Here is a 15,477-nt window from a genome sequence, read left to right as displayed (position 1 = left end):
TCAAGAAAAATTAGAAATAAGAAGCGGAGAATAAATGCAACAGAAAGAAGGAAAGAAGTATTAAAGCGTATGCATGAAAAGAAACAAAAGTTAGACAGCTGTTACAAAAGTAAAGAAACGAGTATGGAATAAGATACTTACCTCCCCCCATTTGTATCTCGTTGGAGTGGCCCTCCACTCACTCCATGACAGGCGCCAAGGCCTCTCTTCTTCTCTTCTTCTTCGTTTTCCTCCTCCTCTTCAAACTCGTCGTCGTGGGCATCGTCTAATACATTTTCTCCAGCGGGACGACGCATCGACGGTGGTCGCGATCTCAAATTACCAGTTTGGACGTATTGCATGAAGATACGACCAATGTTTCGGGCAGCATTATTATCACGGTCCCACAACTATATGTATAGATAATGTAAGCTTATGCGCAAGTCGCATGATGCATTATCAAGGCACTGATGTAATAAAACAATCAAATACTAGCTACTTACAGTAGGTACAGGACAATGATCGCAGAACTTCAATGGATACACGGATAATTGGGAACCAGCTGGAAAATAAGTTTTGGTATATTATTACAACCATTAATATTAGCTATTGAAGCTCTCTCACTGTTTACAAACTTCTTGTATACACGATAGAAAGTAACAAAGCCTATATTACGTACCAGCGTTTTGACGGTCGTTGCAAGTCGATGTTGGCCAAAGGTTATGGCCGTCGTCATCCACACACCAGAGCTGCCGTCGGGCATTGTTCCTGTGTCCATCGTCTTCAGCACGTTCGCGGATCCGACGAATTCTCCGCTTTGTGTGCTCGCGACACACTTGAACACTTCCTGGACGGTCTCGAAATTGACGCGTGTTCGCATCGCAAGCACTGCACACAACACTGGTTCGATACTCATCGATGAGCATGACCATTACACGTCTTGCTAGAACCGCCCGGAACGTCTACAAAGTTATTTATAATAGAGGCGTCAATTCATAGCAAGGACACTCGCTTCATTCGTCACTAATTAACGTTCCACCACGTCTGCCAGATAAATTTTCTTATTTACCTCAACAGGAATAGGTTCAAATCCTTTGAAGGAGGGCTTAAACCTTCCATCACCATATGCTACAATACAATTGTCTTCCACTCTGAATCCTGCATGTGCGCGGCGCGGTCGGCGAAACCGGCGGCGGTGAGCTTTGCGTTCGCGTTTGGAGGCCTTATTGAAGAAAGGGAGAGGTACCTTGAAGCAACCATATTAGCTTTTGCGACTTATCAAAGAAGTACTCATACACAGAAAGATACTTACATCTTCACGGTGATCCAACCCTATCAATCTGTTGGCAAGATTCTCCCAATGCGCTTTGCGCGCAGAAAAAAGAGTGAGTAACGTTTCCCGGTGAAAGAAATGTTTGTTAAATTGTTCATGGGATGCTATTTTTTTTTTCAAAAAAAAAAAAAAAACTAGAGTGAATACTCATGCCAAAATGATGATCACGGTGTTCCAGTATATATCGACATAGCTGAGTAACTTACTGTCTGTGCACGCCACTCAACATTCTGATGTAATTTCGGAAACCTTCCGAAGTAGGCGCTGAAGCCGGATGTCCTCTCAACATATCATACACCTCCTGTATCTCCGGGATATCTTGATCCGGATGAGCCTGTCGCTCGACATGAGCATAGCGTGCTCGATTTTTGTTTTCCTTTTGGAGCGCCCACTTGAACATGGACTGGAACCTGAAAAAGGGTTATGTACAAAATCAAACATGTTGGCATCAGATGTAAAAAGCGCGGACACACGCTCATACTTGCTAAAAGTAAATATACTGCACGCAGTACTCACTGGTATGTTCTGTTATTTAGCTGATATACGTGCTCTGCTCTCGCTTCAGGTGTTTCGAGCGGCTCAAGAGTGTCTACAGCAGTGACCAGAGACCGGATGCCTAAAGTAATATACAAAATATCTACTTAGATAACGTTACATATTTTGAGAATGATTAGATATATACCTGGGTCTATGAACACTGTTCGAAAATTATGAAGCCGCTCTGCATCAAGACCATCTGGCTCTTTGGAAAGATGATACATTCCTCTTCTCCACTGTGTGACGTCAATTTCACGAGGAAAGCGTTTAACTTGTTTGGAGCTAGAAGGCATATACTCTAACAATAGATTTATGAGATCTCGTCATGACCAAATACATACTTTTAATATTGCATGCTATGAGGGTACTACCAACCTCCACGCCGCGTTGTCACAGGCCTGCGAAAATGGAACACAATGGCGACACCATCCGTTTCGAATGTGTTATTGAAGAGTTTGAGCTCGCGGTCTTCTGGGGGCACAACACCTTGACCTGGGCACATCATATTTATAAATGTATATGAGATAGATGAGTTTAGATATAACTATCAAAAGATACCACTTTGTGACTATTCAAAATGTATACGGAATCTACCTTCGACTGCGTATCGGCAACGTCGCGGCTCTATGTGACCGATATTAAATAGCGACTCCCAGAAGCCTTCAAGCAGCTCAGGATCTTGCTGTCTGAAAACACGATATGACAAGCAACGTCCACGACCAGGAACGTTATTTGGTCTCTAGATTTATGCATCGATGGAAACAAGCCAGTAAATAAACAAATAACATCTTTTAATAACTGGAAACACAAAGAGAGTAAAAACGCATATCATTACCACAATATTATCCGGCACTTGTGCAGGATCTCGCTCGTCCACTTCGCGTACGATGTAATACATAGTTTCAAGGTCGACCGGCATGAATCTAATGCGGTGACTGGCAAGTGGTAGTGGAGTCCACTTGGGACAGAATTGGAAAGGCTGGGCTTCAAGTGACAGCCAGATATAAAAGGATAGCGAATTCACTAGCATTGCAGGGCCAGATATGGACGGTCGCTGTACTATGCGTGCGATATTCACGCCGGCATATGCTTGTTCGAATCGTGCAGTGTGTTGGCTAAAAAAGTTGAAATTAGGTACACCGTCTTAGTTATAACTGTGTGTTTATCTATGTGTTGTATCTATATAATCATCATAACAAATTAAAAAGAAATTATGTGTAATTTCTTACTTGAAATATTGAAGCACCTCAGTAAAGATTGCTGCTGGAATTCGTTCAATTAAACGCTGAGTCAAATGAGTTCTGTGCGTTGTGATCAAATTACAGATTTCTTTTGCTATAAGCAGATCACCATAAAAAATAGCGGTGAGATATTTTTCAACACTCCAGTATTACCAATTTAAGTAGAAAAGAAAATCATTCTTTTGTTTACCCATGTTAGAGATGCTGATTCGAAAGGTAAGGTTATGTTCATGGCGCAGATGACTCAGATATGCGACCCATAAACGCTTGAGAAAAACAGGAATGTTGGCGCATAGGTGGTTCATGGCATCTACAAATATTATATCCTCAGTTAATAAGTATTTCTATGGTTTAACAGATATATATAGAGCATGTAAGTAATTGCGTGTACACTACACTTACTGGTTTTAGCCTTTACTGCAAACAGCTCTGCTAATCGAGCCAACAAGGACATTGATAAGTCTTGACGAAGAACAGGAAGATCGTATAACGCTGTTAAGAAAGTCAGTATCAAACATCTATCATTGTTTTACATTTACCCAGTTTCAAAGCGTCATATCGGTATATCTAATACCTTCTCCTGTTTCCGCATTCCGGCGTTGTGGCTGATAATGATTATTGAAGATATCGCGTAGAACGGCGTAGCGGTTTGGAGTCTATTGAAGTCAATAATGTAAAAAGCTTGTCAGTGTTGCATGCTCCGCGACATACAGTACATATTATGCACAATTCATCCCAAGCAACAGAAATTATTCTCACGCGAGCCGGTATAGGTGCCTCTTGCGTTGGATTGGTGATCACCATCCGAAATGCCGTAGCCCAATACGTTTGATTGTCTAATTCTGGCATGGGTATCTCACCGTTGCTTTCGTATGCAAGCAGAGCATGCAGATTAATCAAGTTCAAGGCGTCTCTGCGAAGTACTTGGTACCACTCAGCTAACGAACGAAGGTAAGCCTTTAAAGCGGTAATATAAGATTGTTTTAGCTTTTCTGTCCAGATAATCATAGATAATCTTGGTGTCGGCTTTATAAATGGTGTACGAACCCTGTACAGCTCACGATTATCATTTAATGCTACCCTCAACTTGCATTTGCGACTGGCTAATCGCCATGTATATGCACGGCCGTAAAACGTGTCGCGAATGAAGTCTGGCTCCGGTTCTATGTAGGAAATAATATAAAGGTACAACCATAGTGAGTCTACTATATACATGCTCATAAAAATCATATACAGAAGACAAGTGGAAAGACAATATTAACAGTACCTGCTGCTCCTTCTTGCTCCATGTACGCTATTTCATCATAGGAGTACTCATTCTCGGCAAATGATGTAATGTCCGAGCTAGTGTCGTTGTCCAGGTCGTCATAGTAGTCATTAACGTTGTCAAAACCAATATTTTCGTCGTCTACATCCATCATAGCCGCACCATCGCTCGCTTCCGAAAAAGCATCAGTGGTTGGGTCATTATCGACGAGCATATTGTCGGTATCAAACGAGTCGATTGGTGACATAGTCATATCAGTGTCGCTGTCGTCCACGACACTGATAGACACCATTTTTAGTATTGAGTATAAAGGTGCAAGGCTTTATGAATATAAAACAATAGTGATAAGATAGAAAGAGAGTTATTGGAGAGAAAGTTGTAAGAAGGAGAAAAGAAAACCTTGTTTGAGAGAAGGAGTGCTGTGTGAACGTGGGTTGTGAATAGATAATAAGAGAAAAGAGATTGAATAAAAGACAATATGAAATACTGTGAGAGTCAAATATGAGATGATTTTTTTTGAATGAATTAACAACCCTTTATATACTCTTGGATATGCTGTCAAGACTTCCGTTTGGATGAACTAATGAATGGATCGCGGACATGCTAGGTTTCGGATGTTTCAAAGATGAAGAAGGATGGTAAGGTTGAGTTTGGCGGTCATGACAATGAACGCTGCCTTCCGATTGTAAAGAGTCATCTTTGTCTTGATCAGTGTGCTCCTTGTTTGGCGAATTTCACCTTTGTCTGTGCTGGAATTGGTATCTGCTCTTTGACATTGAACGTGTGACCAACCAATAAAATTTCAGCCTCCACCTGGCTCATTCAAAAAAAAAAAGCTCTTTGACAGGTACACTTCGCTCAACTCATATAAGCTAGATTCAAAGGAAGTGCTGACTAACTCGAGAATAGGACAATGTGTATACAATGGTTGGTTCTGAGTTATTCTCGATTGTGATCCATGTTTGAGAGATCATTGATATGGCGCTAATTATGTAATATTGTGATTCATTCGTGTGTGTGGTGTTCTCTCTACTGCTTTCTACTGGTTACAAAGACGGCGGAGTGGGATGAGTTGTCCGGATCAATCTCAAAGTAGTGTGGTTTACCACAAGTGCACTATGATTTTGAAAAGGCACCATTTATTAAAGAAAATTCTTGAAAAAAATTAATGATAATATTCGCAGGTGACTATTAACAAGAAGATATATCTTTTATGCAAATGATTAACCCATGTGTATATCACCTTTTGAGCATGTGAAAGAAAGATAGTCGTGCTAGGATTAAACCAGCGCCTCTTGGGTCCAATGCTTGTTGCGCCGATCACCTACGATGGGACCCCATCGAATAGGATGCAACTAAAAAAAGATATTAAGTTATCCAGCTTTTTATTTATTAATCACCTTCTATTATATAGTCAGTGTAAGATTGGACGATGATTACTTACATCCATTTTAAGCTGTATTTGCTCTGCTCTTTTAATTTCCCCTTCCACAACTCCTCTGGCATAAACGATTTCTCTATGGTTTATCTGGTGACGATAAACCTCCTCACATTCTTCTGGCGGATGATCCACCCGCGAAGTTATTTCGTTCCATGATAAAGGGGGTTTGGATGCGCGCAGCTTTGCAAGGTAATATCGCTGAGTTGGAGTCCAATGAGAAGGTAACGGTGGCTAGAAATATGCAACATATTATGATAAATTTATAATACACGATACCGCAATAGCTCTTTCTGTTTTTCAAATATCATACTCACCTTGTATTGACGATATCGTGCCTTGCAGGCTGAAGGTGTGTGGCGGTTGCCAATTATTCGCGCAATATATTCCCAAGACGCATGCGGATATTGCTGCTTTTGTTGTATCAAAATCGCGATATCTTGGGCTTCCCATAACGGCATGGTTGATAATGTTTAAATTGACGACGAAGGATCAAGAGGTTAAAGCTATTGTATCAGCATAGACACAAAAACTTAATATATCTGTTTATCTTTTTTGAAGACTCTGATATACTACCTGTCTAATTCTTGTTTCTCAATACGCTTCTTTCCCTGTTTAGTGCTTCTTGGTTGATGTGTATTACTATTGCTAATGATGACACATGATCCATGCACACTTATGGCTTTGCCTTTGTTGATAATTTAGATAGCGGCGCTATCATTGATCAGTTCACAAATCCCATGTCCCATATTGCAAGTCCAACAGCTTTATCCGAACAAATATATACCAAGTCCAACCAAGAGTATTAGAAAACAAAATATATGTAATAAGTATCTCTGCTAAATATTTATTTTATTCTTCATTGTTGACGAGAGGGACATGCATTTGGATTGATGATTTTTTCTACGACTGTGTATAGCCTTTTCTGTAGAACAATCAATTCTCTAGTTGTGTTGTAGATATGTTTGATTTGTTTCTTGCAAATAGATTATCAAGTTGATTTGTCGAGCGTTCATATTCAGCGAGCAGATCGTTTCTATGTTGCCGCTGCTGGTGCTGTGAGGATGGTGCTAGTTGCATAGATGCTGTTAATGTTGTTGACTAAAGATGATGCTGGTAATGACGATGATGCTGTTGTTGATTGGCGAGGGAAACTTTGGTTTATGATTACTAGAATGGTGGTGTTATATGCGCTAAGATATATATGCTTGCATGGTTGGTTACGCTTTTAAAATCTTCACAACTACAAGAACCAATAACGCCATTGCTATCAGTTTCTTCAAGCTTTAAAGTATACAATGCAGAACTAGCAAAAGATTGATAGGTAACCTATTGCCACAGTACGATCAGCAATTGTAAAAGTAAACGCACACATACAGAAGTGGTACATACATGATCATCATGGATAGTTATCATCCGGTCAGCTTCATCTGGTGATTTTTTGCAGGCTTCTCTTTCGTTTGTTAAGCTTCTCTAGTCGCTGTTGTTTCTTCGACACCAGCCAAAATACGTAGGACTTGAGCACGGTAATCATTTTCAAAAACTGCGTCAACATATAGATTACACGATCAGCACGATGATTGCGACTGTATGGAAGATATTTGCGTTTAAGTTTGGAATGCCAGCTTTCGATCAGATTATTTGTATGGAAGGACGCATTCTAAAGAATATACAACCGTGCATTATGTTGAAGCGCAAAATAAAGCTAAAACGAGCCTAAAACGTACCTCTCTCCAAGCCTTGCTCCAAAGATGATGCTTATGATGCCCAATAGTCCAACACACAGCCATAAAATGCTCATATGTATCCCGCCAATTGTTAACCAAGCCTGCACAAATTCAACGACGGTTTTGCAATTCATCAAAGAACCAAGGGCAGAACGAGCTTCATCTCTTCTTTTCTTCGTATCCGCTGTTGACAGAGTAGTTTTGATCTATAACCCAACATATAGAAAAAAGAAGGTTATATTGAATATACGATAATGTGGCTAACTAAATGGTACCTTGGACGTGATGTGCTTTTCCCATGCTCTTTTGATGTGCCAATGACACAGAAGAACTTGAACTTGATGACCATAAACTGCTCTGATGCTGTTAATTTCAACTGGACTGCAATCGATCATGATCCTTGTTGGTGTGTATTCAATTCTGTCTCGGAGCCATCGAAACCATACTTGCAAATTTTCACTATCTTCTTTATCTGTGATCATAAACGCAAGAGGGTAACCTTGTCCAGTAACTGTATGCTTGGCAACGATAGAAAACAGATACGCATCAGCCCGACCACTGATGATAGATTTGCAAGTCTTGTGTGTGGCATCAATACAGATCTCATTTGATTTCTTGAGCAGCTATAAAGCACATATGCATCTTAATATACGAACATTGCATTATATTTAAGTATATATCTTTTCTTACCAAAGCTTGTCGTGATGATATCCATGCAACAACAAAAGTAGAATCCGTGATATATTCCAACGTTTGATAACCTTGATCTTTTAAAAAGAGAAGCCACTTGACTACACTTTCTTTATCGATTAAATCTTTTCTTGCTAATCTTGACTGTTGGTTGGCGATGATATTCATGACATGATGCTGCTTCACACGTAAGGCTTCCGGGAACGGTCCTTCGCCTTCCTCGAGCTGATACCACAGGTTAGCATCTCTACAAGTTATCATCATAGTTTTGCTTTACATGTATAGATGATACTTACATCTTGAAGTTGTTTATCAGTCAAACGCAGATGTTCCTGAATTTGATCCCACTCCAACTTGTTATTGACAAGTTCTTCGATCCATTTACGTGTTTCAGCGGGGAGTTGTGAGCGAGTAGCATTGGTTATCTCGGTAGGGTCATGGTGTTGATGTTGCCAGTGATATACAAGTTTGATTTTGCCTGAGAATAAGTATTGAATACGGTATCGAGCACGACAATTTACTTTAATAGATGGTTTTGCAAGTCGACGTTTTTTGATGGGAGCAGGTTCAGTTGAGTCTATGGGCAGAGCAGGGATAGCTGGAGCCGATGTTTCTCTTGAGTGATCACAAAAAAAAGTGATACTACGTTCAACTGTCCGAGGACGGCCGGTATTGTTTCGGCGTGCATCTGAAGCCTTGGGTACGGAGATGTACTTGTTGTTGGTGATGAAGTTGGCAGGCTGCTTGGGGTTTTCTTTAACCCACTCGTCAAGTTGTTGCTGGTTGTCAAAAGTCTCTGTAACTACTTCGGTCGGGTAGGTGGGAAAGACACGGACAAGGTATCCAAGGCTATCAGATGCAGAGGCCATTGTTGTAGGTGAGCAATTACAGTTGCGACGCGTCGCTGTGGGAACATGAAAAAGTTTTACTCTGTGATTGAAAACTTCTCTGACGTAATTTTTCTTGATGAATAACGAAACCACCAATTCTGTGTGATTTAGAAAACTCAGTCAGATTTATTATGAAGGCGAAGCTGGGTTCTGCGCCTTTGTTTCTTCCATCGAACCTACTGATGGCTTCTATGAACAAGGGCGTTTATCTTCGACCGATGGTTCTTTTTGAACCACCTATTCGATTTATGCTGTTTACACTACATCTACATCATTTACTTCCTTTAGATACCAGAAATTTATGTGTGCACAGCAGCTGCCAGATGTATAATCATTTGATTTCACTGTACGACAACCGTACCATAAATAGAGGATGCATGTTCTCTAGGCGTTTCAGCTGGTACATAAAAAAACAGGGGAGGACGCTCTTTTCTCTACTAAGTTTTAACACAGCAACCAAATGACATTGCTAACTGCTGAATCGTCTGTACCTGCTTTAATCCACGGCGAAGCTTATTCATTCATGACACCAGTGCAGTTCAATCTTGCAGAAATGCAAGCTGCAATCGAACAAGGCAAGCAAGCATATAATGAACAACGATATACCGACGCTATCAGGCGATATACCACAGTACTTCGTACGCTGTATGATGACGTTCTTCCTACTATTCACCTGAGCTGCGCCGGTGCTTACGAAATGCAACATCAATACGACCTCGCATTATCCGAAAGCCAACATGCGTCTAACCATCCCGATTCATACTTTTCCCAAGCCAGTGCATACTATTTTAAGCGCGAATATCCAGAAGCCATCGATGCCTACAAACGAGGAATTACCGCCGTCTCACCAACCACGCATCCGCAGCAACATATGATGCTGGTGCAAAAACATCAACAAATCGTAGACGAGTTGAACAAGCGCAATCAGAGGTTACAGCACATGTTGCCATACGAAGTGCTCAGCCGTATCTTGTCATTACTATGCATCAAGGACCGGGTACGATTGGCAAGCACATGTCGCTTTTGGCATAAATTCTTATTGCACGACTGGCCAGACATGTGGTCACACATCGATGCTACGAAAGACTTGGGAATGTCAACAAGATTAATCTCGGGATGCCTCTCAAAAGCATTGCCGGCAAAATTACGAAGCGTTGTTCTGGAATTTCCGGATGGTGATAGTCCCCGCTCTCGCCCGAGTATAGATCCAGACCTTAATGAGGCCATCGATGATGACAACGACGATGACGACCGAATGCCACCACCACCACCACCAATGCTCTTCCCTACTACCAATGCTGCTCAGAATCGTCCTGCTGTCCCCTACAGCATATCAGGAATGCTAGTTCCTTCTCATCACGTGGCGGCTTCTATCCTAATGTATCGTAGAGAACTCCGTATCGAGTCATTAGGTATTGATGATCGCGTTATATCTGCGTATGCTTCCTAGCATGAAGTAGCACAATACTAATGATGCCTGATACTACTATACATACTGTCGCTACAGAAATTGCTGGTTATAGTGAAAATCGGTTATGCGAACTTTTAAATTCTTGCAAACACAGCTTGAAACGACTCAAACTCACCGATTGTAACGACCTCGCATACGAAAAATACGTGCTCATCGATGTTGCTCAAATTTGCCCAAACTTGCAATCCCTTACAATAGTGGAAAGAGACCAACAAGTATATTCCATAAATGACGATGATCACAATCATACCAATGCCGCAGCGAACCGTCCAACACCCCCATTACCTTCTCCAACGATCGACCATATTATGCTCCCGCAACTTCCTAACCTGAGCCTGACACGACTTGACTTATCTCTATGGGTTCCGGAATCTTTGCTTGTCGATATTTTGAAGAAATGCCCGAATCTAGTCTGTCTGGAATTGAGTTTCCGAGGAAACGGGCTACTTGCTCCCGTACTAGGTGCCACCCATACCTATTGTGCGCAGCTACAGTCGCTCCGTTACGGCCCACGGTTCAGTACAGAAAACACCGGGTTTCATTTCGATCAGCAACAACAGCAACAGTACCACCCAACTACCACCATTACTACTACTGGCAATAGGGGAAGGAGACTCTACGAGATTTCTGTCAACATGTGGCACGGCAGTTCTGGCCTCAAGCCTCGACAACGTAAAGAATTGTTTGATCGCTTCAATGCGTTACACCACCATCACCGTAACACCCTACAAGTTCTGCGCTTCATTGGATGTAGCGGTCCTACGGACGATTACTACGACATAACATTACTTGCACAACATGGAGCACCTTATTTACGATCCTTGCAGCTCAAAACATATTCCAACGATTCGCAACTATTGTCCAGAGCAATACGAGCTTGTCCTTTATTGGAGCAAGTTGACATCCTTTGTTCTCATTCCAATTTAGTCGATGATTGTGTCCTGGAGACGCTTGGACTGCTGACAAAATTAAGCCGTCTTTCGATTGATATACATGCGCAAGAGCAATGGCCAGAAACGCAGCTAACATCTAAAGGTCTTACCCGTCTTTTCTTCAGCAACAACTCTCGACTGTCGGACCTTACGTTTCATTTCAATTATGAAACAGCCAATTCATATATGAAGCATCAATTCGTGACTGATTTAGCAAGGATCATCAGTCGATCGTCATTTCCTATCCGTAAACTCGATATTCAAGGCATTTGGTTGTCGCACGATATGCTGATTACGTTCTTTACCCACCTACAAGTCTCGCAAATCCGTCAGCTGGCGATAACGCTTCACCGTGATCGTGATTCCACGCCCTCCTCGAGACCTGATTCCCATCTGCTCGATCAAAGAGAAATACGTGCGCTTGGGATCATCAAACGTCTTAACTACCTAAAGATCAATGATCCTGAAAAGCTGGTTAGCTCGAACAATTTAAAACAAATACTGAAAATGGCAGCCGAACATAATAAGCAGCCTTTTCTTCTCATCCATGTCGAGAATTCTGAGGGCAAGATGCGATCCTTTGAAGGCTACCTTGAGCGTGCTCCTATTACTGCTGCTACTGCTACTGCCAATGCTGTTATTGGTGACAATAACAGTGGGCTACAACAACAACAGCAACCAATCATACGAGTACGCGGTCCCGCGCCGAATACACCAACTGGTGGCTTTACTTTTACACAACAGCAACAACAAGCATCCCTGTAACAAAATGGCTCTTAAAGCATCCCTTTGATCTTATACTCTTTCTGTAAAATGTTAAATACTCGAGCATAGCATAGCAATCTTCCCCAAATAAAACACCGAATTGCCTCTAAGCAAAACATACTAGTACCTTATTACAACTGATTATAAATGTTTACCACAAAGCTGAGTCAAGCTTATTGTGGGTTAATCCTAAAGAAACGCGAATACGTTATAATCTCATACGTTGTGATATTGACTCAAGCGAAACAAATGTATACAGTACATCATCGGTAATGAAGAGTAAGAATAATTATCACATATCAAGCTTTCATAAGTTTAGAGGATACTGTATCAACTGTAGTGGTTGTAAAAGTATTTAGCTTTATTATTGATGTGTAGAGGTATCAACATAGAGTATTTTTGGACGGTCAAATCCAGTGAAATGACATGTAGCCATGGCATATGCACCCATATTCTCTGCATATATCCAATCACCAATCTCCATCAACGGAAGCTTTGTGTTTTCGGTGAGACGGTCGCCGGGCTCACACGTGTGGCCATACACACTGCATGGATACACTTCCTCGTTATGCTCTTGGCCGTACATGCACACCCCGTTTTTCATCAAGACTAATAAAAGTTCATGCAGATGATAAGGCCAAGTGCTCAATAGTTAGTGTACTATTTTTTGACAGCTTATAGTATAGCATGTACCTTTCAGTTCGAGTACATCGCTGTAAAATAACCGGGTGGCAAACGAGGCGTGTAGAAGATCGTTGACATAGTCTAATATATTACAGATTCTTGTTATTAATTGACGATCACATCATGAGAACGACCTTGTTACAATGGAGTATACGCTATAATTACATGTATACTTTTCTCCTATCCCGCTATTGACAAAGTCTGGCTCGTGAGGCACTTTTTCTTTTCTGCGTGCGACAATCTGACAACACACCGTGAGAGTAGACGTCGCAAAGTATCTGCCAGGCTCAGCCATGATTTCTATTTCTGGAGGAAACATCGAGTCGATAGCTTTGCCGATGACGGAAGCGATTTGCTCAAAAGTTGGTTTGCCTGGATAATTAATGCCAAAAAACCCACCGCCTATATCCAAGAGTGTAAAAGTAAATCCAAAATCTTTGGCGCGGTCGAAAACGTGGCGTGAGTTTTTCAAGGTATCTTGGTACGCGTTAGTATCAGAGCATCCGCTGCCAACATGAAAGCTATTATGAGCAGAGTAGGTGGCAATAAACAGCGACAGCGCTTCTTGGTTAACAAAGCTGTGCAAATGCTTGAACCTCGTAAATATGGAAGCCATAAAAAATAAAGTTCGCGTAGAGAGCTACCTGACACCGACAACATTAAGGTCAAGCTTTTGGGCGGTTTCCAGCAAACTATCAACGGCCGACATGGGTGCTCCGTATTTAATTCCAATACCCCATTTAGCCTTAGTATCGTCGGTCAGAATACGCAACAGCAGCTGGGCGTCAGGATACAAGGATTTGATTTTGTAAAGTTCGTCCACATTATCAAATGTCATCTTCCGAACACCGTTTTTGGCTGCATAACGAAGATAGGAAGCTTGTTTGCAAGTGTGCGCATAAATGATCTTGGAAGGATCAGCGCCGTTTTTTAAAGCGTTTTCCATCTCAAACCCACTTGCACAATCGAAACCAAGGCCCATCGAAGACAAGCATTGAATGATTTTTGGGTCTGGGTTGCATTTGACAGCTGGTGTATATATATATCGGGCAGATAGAGGGCGTGCGTTAATTTAAAGAAGGATTTGACGATACATGTTAGTTTCAACATGGTTATTTGTTACCAAGGTGAATACGGTATAGAGTAAAGTGAAAAGATTTGCGGTTTACCATAGTACGGCGTGATTCTCGGAAGACATCTTTTCCATTTCAGATATTGCCGGTGAAGTTGTCCCAGGTCGATCACGTAAAAGCAATCATCTTGTCCGAGCTTTTCGTTAAGAATAGCGTATTGTAGCTCTTTCATGATGGCTTCCTTCTTGATAACATAGCTGTTACCGGCAGAATTCGCTGGCTTCTCATTACTTATGCATCCTTCGTCATCGTTGTTGATAGTATCAGGTGAAGGTGGAGTAGTCTTCTCCGGGAAAAGAGGAGTTTGAGTAGTAGAATCACGAATGAGCATGACTGCTGCTGTGCGATGTACGTGCTTAGGAGAGCAGTTTTGACGGCAAGAAAAAGTACCAGGAAAAGTGAGATTCAATATACACTGCCTTTTATCGAACAGTTTAAAAATAGAACAATGGAAGCAAAGCCCAGATATTTTAAAAAAAAGCAGGCTTAGTGCTAGTTTCATGCACGCGAGACGATGGTGCTGAAGTCAATGTAGCAGCTATGCTATAACAAAGAAAATGATTGCATGATGGTATAATGCATTCTTAATAGGGTTAACGGGCCTTCCTCAAGTACATGCCAACCTAAGCCTTAATTCCCTTCGCTTTGCTTCTAGTCGAATGCTGCAGGGCTTTGGCTTAAGCGGCCCAATAGAATGCATTAATGTTGTTATGCATGTTATGTACAAAATACTACAAGACATCACAATGTAAATTTCTCCCAAAAAGTAGCCTACTAAATTAGCTATCACAGGACTCATTTCGAAAGCTAAAAAAATGCGACCATACATACGAGGGATCAGCATACGCTCTTCAATGATTCTAGCAACAAGATGGAAACTTCATAGCCGACAAGGCAGCAACTGGTTTGTCACTAGTACGTGGCTTAAAGGGAATGGCGAGGCCATCGTAGCTATGGAATGGATTGATAGTAGTATTCAAGATGCTGTTCATACCTTAGAAACAATTTATTCTTCATACAAAAGGAACAAACTTCTGGCTCAATAGCATTATGCATAACACAAATGTATTATGCCCATCACCATTTACTACCTACTTCCCAAATCCATTTACTATTAGCTGACACAATTCAGTTTATGAATCTTTCAGAGGCTGAGCTTGCATGAACAAAACTGGTAGTTTTAGAACAGCCTTCCACCGATTCGTACATAACATTGTGTACTGTGTCTGACAACAGCACAGCAAGTTGCAAGCAACTAAATATTGTCTTCCTTCATATCGCTATTGCATGTATTCATCGACCTTGGTTTACCGATTGCAAAGAATGCAGACGTATGCTAAGCCGATACGAGCATTCATTGTGCGGTGTGAAAAAATGAGTATATAGTATG

The 15,477-nt window shown here is 41.4% G+C and overlaps 6 protein-coding genes across 6 annotated transcripts; 1 reads left to right on the top strand and 5 right to left on the bottom strand.

Annotated features, from left to right (window-relative positions):
• Window positions 1-1,490: 1,490 nt before the first annotated feature.
• Window positions 1,491-1,722, bottom strand: BDB00DRAFT_821425 (uncharacterized protein). Its single transcript, XM_053123390.1, has one exon. It carries the CDS (start codon window positions 1,710-1,712, stop codon window positions 1,515-1,517), a length of 198 nt encoding a protein of 65 aa, XP_052980238.1. The 5' UTR covers window positions 1,713-1,722; the 3' UTR covers window positions 1,491-1,514.
• A 169-nt stretch (window positions 1,723-1,891) lies between these two features.
• On the bottom strand, window positions 1,892-3,745 carry BDB00DRAFT_352321 (uncharacterized protein). The gene is made up of 7 exons (XM_053117046.1): window positions 3,665-3,745; window positions 3,493-3,582; window positions 3,281-3,400; window positions 3,079-3,184; window positions 2,685-2,964; window positions 2,444-2,588; window positions 1,892-2,341 (listed from the first exon to the last, which is right to left on the bottom strand). The coding sequence occupies exons 2-7, from the start codon at window positions 3,542-3,544 to the stop codon at window positions 2,217-2,219; spliced, it is 828 nt and encodes a 275-aa protein (XP_052980237.1). The 5' UTR covers window positions 3,545-3,582; window positions 3,665-3,745; the 3' UTR covers window positions 1,892-2,216.
• On the bottom strand, window positions 3,665-3,928 carry BDB00DRAFT_821411 (uncharacterized protein). Its single transcript, XM_053123389.1, has one exon. It carries the CDS (start codon window positions 3,892-3,894, stop codon window positions 3,706-3,708), a length of 189 nt encoding a protein of 62 aa, XP_052980236.1. The 5' UTR covers window positions 3,895-3,928; the 3' UTR covers window positions 3,665-3,705.
• A 1,709-nt stretch (window positions 3,929-5,637) lies between these two features.
• On the bottom strand, window positions 5,638-6,256 carry BDB00DRAFT_871974 (uncharacterized protein; the record flags this gene model as incomplete). Its single annotated transcript, XM_053126893.1, has 3 exons — window positions 5,638-5,712; window positions 5,802-6,029; window positions 6,113-6,256. 3 exons carry the CDS (start codon window positions 6,254-6,256, stop codon window positions 5,638-5,640), a joined length of 447 nt encoding a protein of 148 aa, XP_052980235.1.
• A 3,306-nt stretch (window positions 6,257-9,562) lies between these two features.
• Window positions 9,563-12,270, top strand: BDB00DRAFT_871972 (uncharacterized protein; the record flags this gene model as incomplete). Its single annotated transcript, XM_053126892.1, has 2 exons — window positions 9,563-10,514; window positions 10,610-12,270. 2 exons carry the CDS (start codon window positions 9,563-9,565, stop codon window positions 12,268-12,270), a joined length of 2,613 nt encoding a protein of 870 aa, XP_052980234.1.
• Window positions 12,271-12,616: 346 nt separating this feature from the next.
• Window positions 12,617-14,478, bottom strand: BDB00DRAFT_821391 (pyridoxal-dependent decarboxylase). The gene is made up of 5 exons (XM_053123388.1): window positions 14,124-14,478; window positions 13,599-13,983; window positions 13,120-13,475; window positions 12,964-13,035; window positions 12,617-12,879 (listed from the first exon to the last, which is right to left on the bottom strand). The coding sequence occupies exons 1-5, from the start codon at window positions 14,416-14,418 to the stop codon at window positions 12,635-12,637; spliced, it is 1,353 nt and encodes a 450-aa protein (XP_052980233.1). The 5' UTR covers window positions 14,419-14,478; the 3' UTR covers window positions 12,617-12,634.
• Window positions 14,479-15,477: the final 999 nt, after the last annotated feature.

The sequence above is a fragment of the Zychaea mexicana genome (genome assembly GCF_025766255.1).
Source record: "Zychaea mexicana strain RSA 1403 chromosome Unknown BDB00scaffold_32, whole genome shotgun sequence".
Taxonomy (NCBI): Eukaryota; Fungi; Mucoromycota; class Mucoromycetes; order Mucorales; family Lichtheimiaceae; genus Zychaea; species Zychaea mexicana.
This window is presented reverse-complemented; position numbering and strand designations above follow the sequence as displayed.

What these genes read in the sequence shown, in the direction of transcription:
- BDB00DRAFT_821425 (XM_053123390.1), bottom strand. Translation starts at nt 1,712, where the DNA reads ATGTTCAAGTGGGCGCTCCAAAAGGAAAACAAAAATCGAGCACGCTAT.
- BDB00DRAFT_352321 (XM_053117046.1), bottom strand. Translation starts at nt 3,544, where the DNA reads ATGTCCTTGTTGGCTCGATTAGCAGAGCTGTTTGCAGTAAAGGCTAAA. An exon ending in TGCAGTAAAGGCTAAAACCA is followed by an intron (nt 3,401 to 3,492) that starts GTAAGTGTAGTG and finishes TAATATTTGTAG; the next exon opens with ATGCCATGAACCACCTATGC. An exon ending in TTGCCGATACGCAGTCGAAG is followed by an intron (nt 2,342 to 2,443) that starts GTAGATTCCGTA and finishes TGATGTGCCCAG; the next exon opens with GTCAAGGTGTTGTGCCCCCA.
- BDB00DRAFT_821411 (XM_053123389.1), bottom strand. Translation starts at nt 3,894, where the DNA reads ATGGTGATCACCAATCCAACGCAAGAGGCACCTATACCGGCTCGCGTG.
- BDB00DRAFT_821391 (XM_053123388.1), bottom strand. Translation starts at nt 14,418, where the DNA reads ATGCTCATTCGTGATTCTACTACTCAAACTCCTCTTTTCCCGGAGAAG. An exon ending in GATAGGAGAAAAGTATACAT is followed by an intron (nt 13,036 to 13,119) that starts GTAATTATAGCG and finishes GTAATATATTAG; the next exon opens with ACTATGTCAACGATCTTCTA. An exon ending in CGATGTACTCGAACTGAAAG is followed by an intron (nt 12,880 to 12,963) that starts GTACATGCTATA and finishes AACTTTTATTAG; the next exon opens with TCTTGATGAAAAACGGGGTG.